Below are 14,867 nucleotides of genomic sequence, written 5' to 3'. Positions count from 1 at the left end.
CAATCATTGTTTCTCCTCATGCATAAGGAAAAGCAATATGAACTCTAGGCGGTTGAATAAATGAAGAAAGAAAGCTAGGCAGGCCAACACTAAATAAGTAAGTGTTGACCGAAGCATGCTTAAACCAAGGTGGTCAGATTGTGTGGTCCTGTGTTGCTAGGAGATACAGAATTTTGCTACTGAAAAACCCAAATTCCATTTACAAGGTCACATACAGATCTTTCTTTCCTTCTAACACCATTCCTACACAACTGAAAAGTCTGGCATTTGTTTGGAGTTCAGAAGGCTCTCCTCTCGCTGTGACCAATTGTTTGTATTGCTTGGATACAGAAATAAAATCCAATCCATTTGAACTTTAGAAAAGAGCCTTTCTTGACAGCTCTTCAAGTAACTTTCATATTTACTAGATGGATTTTCACTTGGCTTCATACATTTTACGATACAAAGCTTGTTGTGGCTGTAGATCTTTGCTAAAAGAGAAATTAGTCCTTGAATAGTCTGTTATGGTGAAATGTTGCTTATATTTCTTTTCAGTAGTTATTACTGACGCAGTTAGAGAAGTGTGGGTTAGAGCAAGGAAGTTCCATTCGAGAAAATTCAGCAAATTCATATATTTTTTTCTATTTTTGAGGCTGGAAACGCAAAAGCCGTAATGTAAATCTTAAAGTGGCTTAGCATGGTTTTAAAAACATTAACATTTTGTCCTACCCATTTTGCATCTTTGTCTCACCCAATGTTGGAACCCGTGTACTCCTTCCAACCAGTTATAGATAATCCTCTGCCCACCCAAAGGTGACTTAGATGTGCTCTCAAAACCCTCTAATGTGCTCTTAAATTAGGGACAATGTAGTTTCTAGTTTGTGCTAAAAATGGGAAGTGTTACCTTAAGCTTATTTATTCTTTAACCATATATGTATCCATCTGTGTTTGTTTATTGTTTTGAAAATAATTTCTCTAAATAACTGCAAACAGCTGATGCAGTCTGCAATTTATCCTGCAGTTTATCCTGCTACTTCTCCTTAATTGTTCCATCTTTGATCTGCACCTTACCAAAGAGTTTTATTGCAGAAAGATCAATGATATTTTGAACAATTAATTGGTTTTCTTTCAGCATGTCCTTTTTTCAGATGGTATATTACTATATCCAGTCATAAATAGCTGTGATAATATGCCTGCCAGCAAGCAAATCTGTATAGGTTGCACAGAGAGAGCGAGTTAGTTAGATGGCAAATTGCTGTTTATAGCACTGGGTAAAAACTGCATAGTGTGTGAAAAGTTTCCTCCCCCGTTTTTTCTACTTTTAAAAATGGTTCTGCTATTTAAGCCTCCATAGGCTTGTAGTTCTCACTGTGCATAGTTCCTAATATCTTTGTGTTTTTAAAGAGCATCTTAATTTTCACACAGTTGTTCCAAATACGTAATAAAGCATTTGTAGAGTTCAGAAGAGCCAACAGGATAAAGATGCACGAACACTTTTTTTTATCAGTCTTTAAATTAAGCTTTGGTTTTAAGTTTTCATTCTCTCTTTTTTTCTCCCCATAATTCACTAGAAAGCTATACATAGGTATTAGGAAAGGTTCTGAATTTGGTTTCCTTTCTTTTCAGTGTTCGGTGACTTGTGGAATTGGGGTGATGCATCGGTCAGTTCAGTGCCTCACAAACAATGACCAAGCAAGTACTTTGTGCCTTGATGATTTAAAACCTGAGGAAAGGAGACCATGCCACAACATCCATAATTGTAAGACTCTTTGGAAATGAGTTTTATTTTTCCTTTTAATCAGTGCTGGGATTCAAAACTTTTCACTACCGGTTCTGTGGGCGTGGCTTGGTGGGCATGACATGGTTTGGTGGGTGACAGGGGACGGTTACTGTAAAATCTCCATTCCCACCCCATTATTGGGGGAAGGTTACTGCAAAATTCCTATTCCCTCCCCATTCCTGAGGGAAGGTTACTGCAAAATCCCCATTCCCTCTCCACCCCACTAGCCTGCTTTCCAGCTCTGTTCTCCTGTGCAGGGCAACAAAAGAAGACCCAGCTGATCAGCTGGGACTCAATGGGAGGCAGAGAATAGATGGGAGCAGGGCTAGTCAGAGGTGGTATTTGCCGGTTCTCTGAACTACTCAAAATTTCTGCTACCGGTTCTCCAGAACTGGTCAGAGCTGCTGAATACCACCTCTGCTTTTAATCCTGCACTAATTCAGATCTAGTTCCACACATTTTTATATCACGTCTCACACTTTTTCAGTCAAATTAAATTAAGCCTTGCTGGCTGGGGAATTCTGGGAGTTGAAGTCCATGCCACTTAAAGTTGCCACGGTTGAGAAACACTCCTTTAGAAGGATTTTTTTAAAAAAAAAAAAAACAGCTCCTTTCCACGCTCACACAATCTCTCTTAAGTATTTGGGAACTCTGGTTTGAAGAACCCTCAAGTGATCTGAAGCTTTGGCATTACTTCAGTGGTACATTGTAAAAATGCCCTGCAGCACTTTCTAAGCCAGGAAGGCAACAACAGAAATAGCAGGGAATATTACAGTGCTTGATTTCATGACAATGCATGGGGCTCAGTTCTTGAAAGACCATCATTTGTGCAGTCTCGAATGCACGAAGAAGCAAAGGGGGAGGGAAATGAATGTAAGGCACAAATAAAATTTCCTAGGATCTAGGTCAGTGGTGAGATTCAAATTGTTTTATCACTGGTTCGGTGGGCATGGCTTGGTGGGCATGCTTTGCCTAACGCTGGGGCTGGTATCACTTGAAATGAAGAGCAACCAGTGATAACATATCACTTAGATGGCTATGTGAGCAAAATGCCATAGGTTGCACTGACATTGGAAGCCTGGTGCTGAGTCATTCCCACACACACACACACACACACACACACACACACACACACACAAAATCTTACCTTTTACAAATTATATAACATCACTACAGGTGTTGGTGGGGGAGGTTCCCTGCTTCATACACTTCCAAGGTCTTTCTCTTTAATTAAATAATTGAAGCTATTTCATTTGAAATATTCACAGTAATATTCCACTGATCAGCTGTTAGAAATCCACACTGTGTTATTTTTTGACTGTTTTGTTTTTGCTGATTAGAACCTCATCTTTCTTTTCCTTATTTTAGGTGAACTACCAACAAGCTGCAAAGAAGCAAAAAGACTCAAAGTCATTACTGAGGATGGTGAATATTTTATGAAAGTTAAAGGAAGACTTTTAAAGGTGTGATTCAAATACCTCCTCTGTTTTTGGAGGGGAATACTGTTTATAGGACAGGGAAAAACAAAACCTTAGATTCATGTGAATACAGATTCTTCTGGTTCTTGTACATTTCTGTTGTCTTGCTGGAAGTATAGGCATTTGTTTTTCAGTGAATTAGAAGCAAGGCATTCCACAATAAGTATCATTATGAAGAAAACTTTCTGTTTCAGCTCTCAGTTCGAGAGGGAAAAGATTATTAGAACAATGTGAAAAGAAAATGAGCAATTGGCCCTTTGAGATTCAATTACATTTACATTTTGCAGTTTTTCAGAAAATCATAATTCTATATCCTCTTCTTATTTCTGCCCTTTGCGCTCATCATCAGTTTTAATTATTTCATAAAATTATGGCTCCTTTCCCCCCCAGATATATTGTGCTGGCATGGACTCTGATAGCCCTAAAGAATACATCACTTTGGTAAATGGTGATGCGGAGAATTTCTCAGAAGTCTACAGCTACAGGTAAGAACAGGCAGCCATTCTGTATTTTTCATTATGTCTCGTACTTTGTATAATTTTTCTTGCAGTAGAGTAGAAAAGGGTTTTCTTTTGATTCAGGTTACATAACCCAACTGAGTGTCCATATAATGGAAGCCGAAGAGAGAATTGTCAGTGTAGAAAAGATTACACAGCAGCTGGGTTTTCTGCCTTCAGCAAAGTAAGGCTGGACCTGAATGCTATGCAGATAATAAGTGAGTAACAATAATATTTTGTTTCTCATCTTGTTTAACTTTGTTGGAATTGTTTGTTGGAATTACTATTTTAAAAGAGACCAGCTTACATTTCCCAAGTTTAACTTTTATATTACCCTGTTTCTCCAACAATACGGCCTCCCCCAATAGGAAGTCCCAGCATGTTTTATAGGCATGAAATGAAATTAAGCCCCTCCCCCCAAATTAAGGCCTATATTAAAACATGCAAAATGGGAATGGTGGGGGGGCTTGCCATTAGGAAGTACTTTTGTTGCACACCCGGATATGGTGCTGCCTGCGTTGACCCCGATACGAAGTGCCCCACCAACGCCGAGGTCAACATCCAAGCCGTCGCCACCTGCCCGAAGATGCAAGGGGGGGGAATTAAGTCACTCCCGAAAATACGGCCTAGCCATTTTTTCGGGGCTCAAAAAAAAATAAGACCCGGCCTTATTATATGAGAAACACGGTACCATATTTTCTTTTAAAATGAAATATTTTACCTTGCACGTTAAACTTAGTTCTCTGTGAATGTTCTTTTCCCGATCTTGTCTCAGCTTAAACTCAAATGTGACATCATAATCTTAGGCATTGACATGAAAAGTCTACTTTATGTGATCCCATTTCGCATTGGGAAATTAGTGTAGGAGATAATTAGGTTGAGCCTGAGGGAGGAGTCAAACACATCACCAGTCATGAGTCCCTTTGACCCACAAAAGATCTAAGTCCATCCCACCATGAATGCCTTATCTACCACCAAATTGTTTTGAAAATTATCAGTTCAGATTCTTGTAGAAAGCTTAAGTTTGCAATAAATCCTGATACCCATTGGAACTGCCTGGGATCTCCTGATTTCCTTGGAGCTTGACATTTCACAGTATTGGGGAGGTGGTTGTCACCAGAATTCCCTTTTGACTGAAGTCCCATCAGAAAGGGTATACAAGAGCAATCAGATTGCACAATTTAGCAATAATATTGGAGCTGGTTTTTGTATTCTAACTGGACGTTGTCTTGAGCTAGAGACAGTTCCTAGTGATAGCTCCTAAAGAGGCGTATGAAATAGGCCGAATACCTTGCAGTTCTTTTATGGTCTGTAGGACTACATCCACACTTTATGCTTATGTTTGAAAACAAATGGCAGGGGGAAACTGCTGCTTTAGAACAATCCTACAATTTTAGACGTATTAGAAAACAAAGAAACAAATGGAAAAGAGGCAAACCTGTAGTGCATTGCTAAAAAATTGGTGCCCCTACATATTTACAATGCTTGTAATGGTGAATGGTTTAACACAGAATTATTCCTCATTTTCAGTATCTCACTACACAAATTTAAAACTTTGTGCCACGTTTCTTATTTAATTATCTATGTGAAAAATCAGGGAGGATTGCTGATGAGTCAGAAAATAAATGTGTAAAGTTAAGTGTTTTATTTTATGTCAGAGCCAAATTAAACATTTGCATTTTTTTTTCTTTTACAACCATTCCATTTCCCCCTCTGTCTCTGTGGTTCTTGCCAAATATTTTTTTCACAGCTACCGATTTACAGTTTGCACAGACACTTGATGGGAGACCTGTTCCTTTTGCCACTGCTGGGGATTGCTACAGTGCAGCCAAATGCCCACAGGTATCCCTCTAGACCTTGATTCCGAGTTATATTCCAGCATTTTGTCATTTATTCCCAATCAAATCAATCACACGCCAGCCATTGCCTTATTCTGTCACTCCTTGTCTAACATCTCCTTTCTTAAATATTGTACAATGTTGTTCTTTTTAAATTGTACTGGCAAGAGTATGTTTCTCTGAATTGAGGGTTTGTTGTGGTGATCCAAATATTGTGGTGATCAAATGTTCTTTAATTTGTTTTTCTTATATTTAATACATGAGCCATGCAAAGCGGTAGGAAAAATTTTTGAAACCCACCCCTGCTAGCAGTTCAAAATTATGCAAATGTAAGTACATAAATAGGTACCACTTCAGTGAGAAAGTAACAGTGTTCCGTGCACCTTGGCATTATCATACCGTCAGCTACATGACCATGGAAATGTCTTCAGATAATGCTGGCTCCCTTAGCTAAGAAACAGAGATTAGCAGTGACCCCTAGACTTGGACTCAACTGACAGGGGAAACCTTTACTTTTACCTTTAAGAGCATTGCATAAAATTACAGTAAAAATAAAATACACAGAGTCCTGTTTTACCTGATAGAAACACCAGTGCTTCATGCAGCAAAATAAATACGTGCTCCAAATATTTGAGATTAATTGGGTGAAAAAAGAAGAGATACCCCTTCAATTGATCAGGTAGAAAAGTATTATGATGTAATAATAGAACTAAACTCATAATGTGTTCTAGGTCTCTTTTAGCATTTGTATGTCACAACATGTTCAGACATACAAATGCTAAAGGAGCCTTAGCTTTGGCCCCAGAAAATCCTGACAAGTCAACCAAGCAAATGTCCTGTGTAGATAAAAGAGCAAGAAAATATACCTGTCCAAATGTAGGAAAGTGCTATATTCTCATTCTCTCTGTGTCTCTCCCTCCCTCCCACTGTACCTCTCCCTCCCTCTCTCTCCTCTCTCTTTCCCTCTCTCAGAAGAGTTAAAGAGCAACAAAAATCACTTGAAGGACAAGAATGCCCTCAACTGGCAGGCCACAGCAAGGCAGCCTTGTTCTCAAACTGCTGCAAATGAGAATAAATGCTTAATCTCATTCCGGCTGTGATTTGTACAGTATGTGCTAATCGCTGCGAGTGCTTGGAACAATTGAAAACAGTGCCAGGGAGATCTTGTTAGAATAATGACTCTTGTGGTCTGCTGTTACACAGAGGACCCAAAGCACTAGAAAACGACATTGTTCACAAATAGATTTTCTCTCTTTTTCTTCCCTTTGTCTTTGTTTTTAAAGGAGCGTGCATTTGGAGTATTTAGTAATCATTTCCGAAAGCCAGTACAATTTCATATACGTCTTTTCTTGCTTTTTTGAAAGGGTCGCTTTAGCATCAACCTCTCTGGAACTGGCCTGTCAGTAATGCAGACCTCAAAGTGGCTTTCACAAGGAAATTACGCTGTTTCTGAAATCACAAGATCTCCTGTAAGTGAAACTTACTTTGAATTAAAATGTTGCCTATGTTAACTTGCTGCTCCTTCTTGTAAATCGCAAAAGTTCATGTGTGTGTGTGTATATGAAAGGGTAGCCCCTTGAAGTCAAAACTAAAAGCCCAAGAATTGCAAAGCATGGTATGTAATTGGTGGGGTTAAAACCATACAATGGAGTAAATTCAACTTGATCTGTATTATTGCAATTAATTAGTGGATCTCCTTAACTGTGAAAGTAAAAAGACTGAGCTTCGTGATTGCACATACTTCTTTAATTAATTGTCTGAGTCCTCCATAGTAGGCAGCTCAGTGCTTGTTCTAACAATGCCATTAAACTCAAGGGAAAAAAGGCAAATTCTTTCCCAGGGTCTGTAGTACCTAAGTACCCTCATTTTCCATGATTCCAGAGAAATAATGCACTAGGCTGCTCCATTCTGTATGGCTTATTTATACTATACTAATAATTGTATAGTAATTTCATGAATATGCCTGAATATAGCATATAGTAACAATAAATAAGCATAAATAAGTCAAGGCAGCTAACACACCTTCCTCTTTCTATTTTTCCCAAAACAATAACCCTGAGAGGTGGATTGGGCTAAGTGAGAATGACTAGCCCAAAGTTACCCAGCTGGCTTTCATACCTAAAGTGGGACCAGAACTCACACTCTTCTGGTTTCTAGCCTGGCACCTCCAACACTAGACCAAATAGTCTATTTTCTACACATAACCCAGTCCATCAGGTCAGCAAAAGCATTCAGGCAGAACAAGAACAAGTGCAATCCATTTTAGGTTTCCTCATGATGGTCCCCAGTCTTTCCCCTGAAGCTGCACACCCACAGTTTGAGAGTCTACACAAATTTCAATCTTGCCGTGATCAACAATTTGCTGCAATAAGCAGGAGAAACTCCAGCAGAAGAACGGTTGGCGTACTCGGGCCACTTGCACATAAAGGAAGCCAAGCAGGGGTGGGCTGCTGGGGGCTTTCAGGGGTTCGGGAGAGTCCCTAGCTAAGGTTATGTGCAATTGGGAGAACCACTCCTGGCTGACCCCGCCTGCCCCACGTGGCCCATTTTGGATGCAGGTAAGTGCAGGGCACACGGGGAGGCTTGGGGAGGGCAAAAATCGGGCTTCCTAGAAGTTCAGGAAGGTGAGAAACAAAGAAAGCCTCTGGAGCCTGGGCAGGACAAAAATCCCCCCCCGGCCATGGTGCAGGAGGCCAATTAGGCCACACCCACCATGGCCACGTCCACCCAGCAACCGAGCAGAGAACCCATTGCTAATATTTTTGAAGCCCACCTCTGGAGCCAAGACATGTGGAAAATGCAATCATGTTTGTCTCAAAAGGGACAGTGCAAAGGGGAATTTTCACTTGGTTACTCTGAAGCAGCTGAAAAAAATAATAATAGATGTTCAGCAGTAACTCCTAGAGGGAGTCCCAAATGACCAACTGAAAGCAGAGACTCAAGACAATCAATATTGTCTACTTTCCCTGCTTCAGCTGTCAGGTGTAGTTCTTGAAGTTTCACTATCAGGAGAATAAGTGAACAAGAAAGTGGGATCAGTATCAGAGATCAAGAGTAGCAAACATGGAAGTTTTGTAGACTTCAATTTAACAACATGTAAGACTGGAAAGTCTCACGTATTGTTTGTTTATATATATATATTTCTGAGGCAAATTCTGTTGTTTTTAAATCAAAAGGCATTTGAAGCTGAAATAGATTTAAACTTAGAATAACTTTATTGTCACTTTGAATGTACGCTAATCAGAATGAAATTTTGTTGCATGCATCTTTCAAAGGGTCACTACTTCCAAAATACATTGCATAATCACAACAGAATAAATAAATAAATAAATAAAATAAACAAACAAACTAAATAAATAAATAAATAAATACAAAATTATGCATATACCCACATATATTAAAGAAAACAGAACAAACACTGAATATTATATATGTATAATTTCATTTTAAAATCATAAGATTTTACAAAGTTGGAGTGGCGACCTCTTTGTTTTAGGATACATTTTTTATTTTACTATCAGTTCTTTCATTTCCTTGTTTGTTCCTTTAAGCTAAATATATTTTCCTTTTATAACCCTCTGCATTTTCACTTAGAAATATGTTCCCTTTGCCTAATGTAATTGGGGTTAGGATTGTAAATACATTTTCCTTCCATAAATTGCTCAAATAGATTTGGGATATGAAGAATTGCTTTTACTCTTCTCTGATGTATTTTTTTTTCTCATTTATTTATAGGATGGTACCAAAGTAATAGGAAAATGTGGTGGTTACTGTGGAAAATGTACTCCATCATCTGGAACTGGCCTCGATGTTCAAGTGTTATAGCAATGGTAAGTTGTAATTTCTGCATATTTTTGTGTTTATATTTACACATATTTAAATGTTTATGGGCTTAATTGTGTATCTGGTCAGTGATATTTATTTATTTCATCAACTAAGTCTGTATTTATTTCCGGTGAAGTTCATTTGGCTGAACTGTAATTCCACCAGGCAAGTTTTGCTTTGCAATCTCTCAGCCTCAGAATTATGGTACATGGAATCATCAAATACTGTACACTGATGCATTTGAGTATAATGACATCACTTCTGGCACAAAACCATACTTGGATTTAGCTCTAAAATTGTCACTTCCACCTTTTTCCTAAGTTTGTCAGATTTGTATGATTTGTTCAAAAGACGGTACAGGTAGACATCATTTACTGACTACCTCATACCATGATTGCTTTAAGGATGTGCAGACAGGAGCTTTGTGTCCTCATATTTATTTATTTATTGAATTGATATTACCACCTATTCACCCATGGTGACTCAAGGCAGCTTACAGAATAAAAAAACCACATTTAAAACAATAAAAACTAACAAAAGGAATCAAATAAATTAATATAGTACAATATAACAAAATCACTCCCCAATTCCCACCCCCGCCCCGGTGACAGCAGATCACACGAGCCATGTAATGGGCTCCATCCCACTCTGGGTTGCCCAGGCCCGCTGGCAGGACCGGTCTTCAGCGCCTTCCGGAAGAGTATTAGAGTGGGGGTCGTTCTAATCTCTGGAGATTAATCACTCCAGAGAGAGGGAGAGGGAGGAAGAAGGCCCTTCTTCTGGGTCCCACCAGGTGTATCTCCCTCGGGGGTGGGATCCGCAACATTCCCTGCCTCCCCACTCTGATGGGTGGATGTGACTAGCAAGAGAGGGTCCCTCAGATAACCTGGTCCCAAGCCATGAAGGGCCTTAAAGGTGACAGCCAGCACCTTGAATTGCACCCAGAAGCATATGCTCCAAAGCCCCTTTATGGACTCCTCTAGGAAACATTTCATAGGCTTGCTGATTATGACAAGCCATCCGGACTTTGATTAAGATGTTCAAAGAGGCCCTTCTTTCACTCACTATTAGAGGCATATTTTGTAGATACTTTCTCAGAAACTATATCCATAGCTCCTTGCTTCAAAATGACAAAAGCAGTATTGTGAGACAAACTCTACTCCTTCACATATAAAAGGAGTAGAGTGTGCTTTGTGATAGTACAATACTGCTATCATCAGATGTTCAGTTTCATGCTGATTGTCCTCAGAGTTTAGAACTCCATCAAACGATATAAGGAATAGCAATGTCGGAAACATTCTTAATCATTTGCCAATTGATTAAGTTTTAACTTTTATTGTTTTGTTTTTCTTGAATATTCAGATGTCATCACAACAATATTGCTTACTACTATAACATTTCATAAAAAAGCAATTTCTCAGTAATCCCATCCACTTAAACCTATCCCCGTCTGGTATTTCTGAATTGCCATTCATTCATTCATTCCCTTTCTTTAAAGATGAGCACTCAAGGCAGCTAATCAACTCCATACAAAAATAGTGGTTTGGTTTGATTCTTTGTTTGCTTTAAGGAAAGTCTACCAGTTTTCTTTTCAAGTTGACATTTTGGATGTCAGCCATGGCTAGGACACTTGACCCTTGGGGAAGTTATTCTCACAAACTTGGTGGTTCCAAAAACATTGAGGAATTGCTGAGTCTGCATGTATTGAATATATGCATAATTCAATTATCTGCATATAAAGCCTAAGTCGAATGACACAGAGATAATTTCGTGGTATAAGGACCTAATGCTGGAAGCTGTTGCACTAATGTAAAAAAAAAGGTTGTTAAACTGTACAGAGTAGAATTATGGTGCTTCTGTGCATATCAGACTATCCCCATAAAAGATCAGATACATACACACACACACACACCCCTCAGTTGTATAGAAAGTAGAAATGAGATCTCTTTATCTTGTTTTTAATTTCCAGGATTTCTTAATGCCGGGAGCTTAAGCAAGATGGATGAAGGACAATTAAGCAATACCTCTGCCTTCCTTTTTTAAAAATTTCTATGTTTGTGTGTGTGTGCATGCGCATGTGTGTGTGTGTGTGTGTGAGAGAGAGAGAAATGTATGTAATGTGCCTTTTTAAAAAAGCATGATTGTATCTGTGTATGTGTGCATACGTGTGTGTGTGTTCAGTATATTCTTGAAGTTCTAATGTATTATATTTATGTCCGGAATTATTTATTTTGATTTAATATTTTTGTATGTAAAATTTTATATTAAAGCTGCTTATCCTGTGTTCTTTTTTTAAAAAAAAAATAAACCTTGCAGTCACACCACTGCATTTTTACATATTCTACATCATATGTAGCATATTGACAAAAGTGATATGTTTATTGTCACTGTATTCAGTTGTTTACCTTCATTCAGTAATTTCTCTTCTTGTTACAGGCTGCACTGATATTTGTAAGGTGCTAACTGGGTTTCATTAAGATATTTTTGGCATTTTAAAACCAACTATTCCTTATGAGGAAAATAATTATTGTTATTAAATTTATATAACAATCAGTACTTTGCAGAGATTTGGTGAACATGCATACTAGTATTTTTACTTTATCAATAACTATATCTTACATAATGGCATGTAATTCCATTGACTAATCCTATAAAAGTCACTGGTTTGGTGCTAATATGATAATATTTATTAATAACCTGTAGGCTTTAAAAGCTAATTCTTTGCCATGTCTTGTGGCAATGGAGAATGAGTAATTAAATTTGTGTAAAATGAGAATTGGTTCAAATATTAGTTTAAGGCAGACAAAGCGTTTGCCTTTATTGGAGGAAGGCCTAATATTATTCAGAAATTTATGAGCGGTTCCTTCTTCAGAGAAATTATTTTCAGCAATAGGATTTGTGTGCTATCATACTGGCAACATATAGCCAGAAGGAACAGTTACTATCAGTCTGGATCAGTGGTCTTCAAAATCACAAATTAAAATATGGAAACTAAATGAATACTGAGGGGAAAAAATCTCTAAAAATTAGATATTTGAATTTTTTGCCTAAAATTTCATATTAGCAGAAAACCATGTTTTTAAACACAGTTTTAAATAGAGATGGGATCTGCACCTATTTGAACCCCAGCTCCAAGAATTCAGTGTCTGCTGAGGAAGAATATACTTATTTTTCAAGCAAACAGAATGGAATACAAACATATTTTGCCTCAATTAGTCTTATACTTCATTAAAAGCACAAAACAATCCTGCTATTTAAAAAAATTGTTCAAACCAAATTGCAGAATCATTAATAAGGACAAAATAATGTACGCTAATCCACATCCACATTGTTGAAATTTTGGAATTGCTATATTTGCTATATCACAGCATATATTCCTATCAGGAATTAGGTAAATCTGCATACTGCATTCTTATTTTTTTAAAAAACAAATACATGTGGATCAGATCACAATTGCTATATTTAAAGCCTTTCTACTCTAGAGCCATGCAGAACAGAATCATTTTTGTGTGTAAAAACATTATGTTTGCTCCAAAAATAATTCATAAAAATCAGAATATTTAATTTCTGTTATTGATAAGTCAGTAATACCAGAAGGATGTTTTTTTCTGCCAAATATACCATATGAAGAAGAAGTGTTATGTCTAATTTCCCTATTTTTTAAAATAACTTTATCTGCAAGATTGATAAGCACACATACCTTATTTTATTAATTTTAGCTGAGTTTTAATTATTGCACGGTAAGATTTCAGAACTTAATAGTTATCTACTACTGGAGTAAAGCCATTTCTCTTGTGGCAACCTTGATATCCCTAATAGCAGTTACACCTTAAAATCAGTAAGTTATAAACTCAATAAAGTTGGTTACATTTTTCAATATAAACAGCTTCAAAAAATAAAATTACACTATGCATTTGCAAATCATCCCATGAGCTATTTTATTTTTTTAAGAAAAATATCTAAGCCATTTGCTTATTAACTACTGGGCAGATTTAGAAAAATTAAATGATTCTACCATAAACCTCCCTGAGATATCTGTCCCTTCACAATAATTTATGCTGAACTCCTTCTCTGACGTAAAAAGGGTTGTCAGCAAAATCTGATTCAAAATAAACACATTGTATTAATATCAGAAGAATTGATTAATATAGCATTGCATATTCAAATATCGAATGCATTTTTGCTCTGACCAGTTTGTCAGGTTAAATAGCTTGTGACCAGTCTGGGAAGACAAAGTACAAACAAGATTCTCCACAAAGAGTTCCATATCTCACAGGTACTTAAATCTTCCAAGCTCATTATTTACCTAACTGCTAGATCAAAATTATTATTTTGACTAAACAGGTAACATAATCTTTTTTACCAATATGCCCAGATGTTAGGAAACTCCCAGCCAGGCAGGGAAGAGGGGTCAAACTAAGAACTAGTCTTGAGTCCTTGCTCAAGTCCTTGCAAAAGGCATAGCCAAACACTTCGTCCAAGTTCCCTGGAAACTTATCTGTTGATTCCCAAGAGAAGGCAAACAGTCTGGGGAGAGTCTTGTATTATAGGTAGAATGCAACAAAGTAGCTGAACTTTTCATGAATGGATCTGCTTACTTCAGGCTGACACCAGACAACAAACTACCCATCTTTTATACCTTTATTCTTGCTGTGGATCAGTAAGATAATGTTGGCCATCAATATGATTTCTCCTGAATGTTCTCACTTTCACTGTGAAGCATAAGCTGTTCCTTCGTTCTATTGATTAGTGGCAAAATACTGTTTTTTAATCTGCTTTACAGTTATCGTAGAATGATTTCCGATGAGAAGCATATATGAATATCTTTAACAAAAAAATGGAAAAAATATGTTTTGTAAAAGCATTCACAGCTAATAGATTTCAGAACTGAATAAATTCAGGCAGGTCAAAATGTTAAATATACATTATAGGTTTAAATAAATATTAAAAGGTGTATTTTTTTAAAGGAAAAATGCCAAAAATACCTTTCAGAGTACATTGTGTGGAAATACTGTGTAGTATAAAGGAGTAGTGATTTTGTTACAATATCACTCATTTTTTAAAATGTTCTGTAGGGAAAAGGGAAACTTGCACTGTAAGCATTTTAGACAGATATATGGTGCTTAATTCCATCTGCTGTTTTTCAGTAATGAGGTGACTGAGTATTTATACAAAAATATATTTTAAAAACCCTATACATTCCTTTATACTAAGTAGTATTATGGTGTCTATCAATGGTGCAAAAAAAAGGGGAAAGAAAATGAATGACATATAAGGAAGTTACGATAGTTACTAATTTTTAGTGTGAGGTGGATTACTTCTTTTTTTTTCCCAACAAGAGGACCACCGAATGATTAAGCGGTTTTTGTAATATATACATATACTTTTCTAAGGATCCCATTAATCTTTATGAAATTCAATAATATTTTCAAGCACTTTTGTTATGTTGCTTTCTTATTTTTTTTTCCAT

The 14,867-nt window shown here is 37.1% G+C and overlaps 1 protein-coding gene across 2 annotated transcripts in view; it reads left to right on the top strand.

Annotated features, from left to right (window-relative positions):
• The window catches only part of ADAMTS9 (ADAM metallopeptidase with thrombospondin type 1 motif 9), a 157,205-nt gene extending 142,557 nt beyond the window's left edge, over window positions 1-14,648 (top strand). For both annotated transcript variants that reach the window (XM_026679438.2, XM_087954552.1), the window contains exons 33-40: window positions 1,606-1,738; window positions 3,128-3,222; window positions 3,628-3,722; window positions 3,819-3,952; window positions 5,485-5,576; window positions 6,937-7,041; window positions 9,308-9,402; window positions 11,367-14,648. In XM_026679438.2, coding sequence (XP_026535223.2) covers window positions 1,606-1,738; window positions 3,128-3,222; window positions 3,628-3,722; window positions 3,819-3,952; window positions 5,485-5,576; window positions 6,937-7,041; window positions 9,308-9,397 — 744 coding nt within the window. In that variant the 3' untranslated portion in view covers window positions 9,398-9,402; window positions 11,367-14,648. The remainder of the gene's footprint in view (window positions 1-1,605; window positions 1,739-3,127; window positions 3,223-3,627; window positions 3,723-3,818; window positions 3,953-5,484; window positions 5,577-6,936; window positions 7,042-9,307; window positions 9,403-11,366) is intronic.
• Window positions 14,649-14,867: the final 219 nt, after the last annotated feature.

This window comes from Notechis scutatus, chromosome 2 (assembly GCF_049901735.1).
Source record: "Notechis scutatus isolate UNSWTSFEM ecotype Mainland chromosome 2, rNotScu1.2, whole genome shotgun sequence".
In the NCBI taxonomy this organism is placed as follows: Eukaryota; Metazoa; Chordata; class Lepidosauria; order Squamata; family Elapidae; genus Notechis; species Notechis scutatus.
Note: the sequence above shows the minus strand (reverse complement) of the source record. Positions and strands in the feature narration are given on the sequence as shown.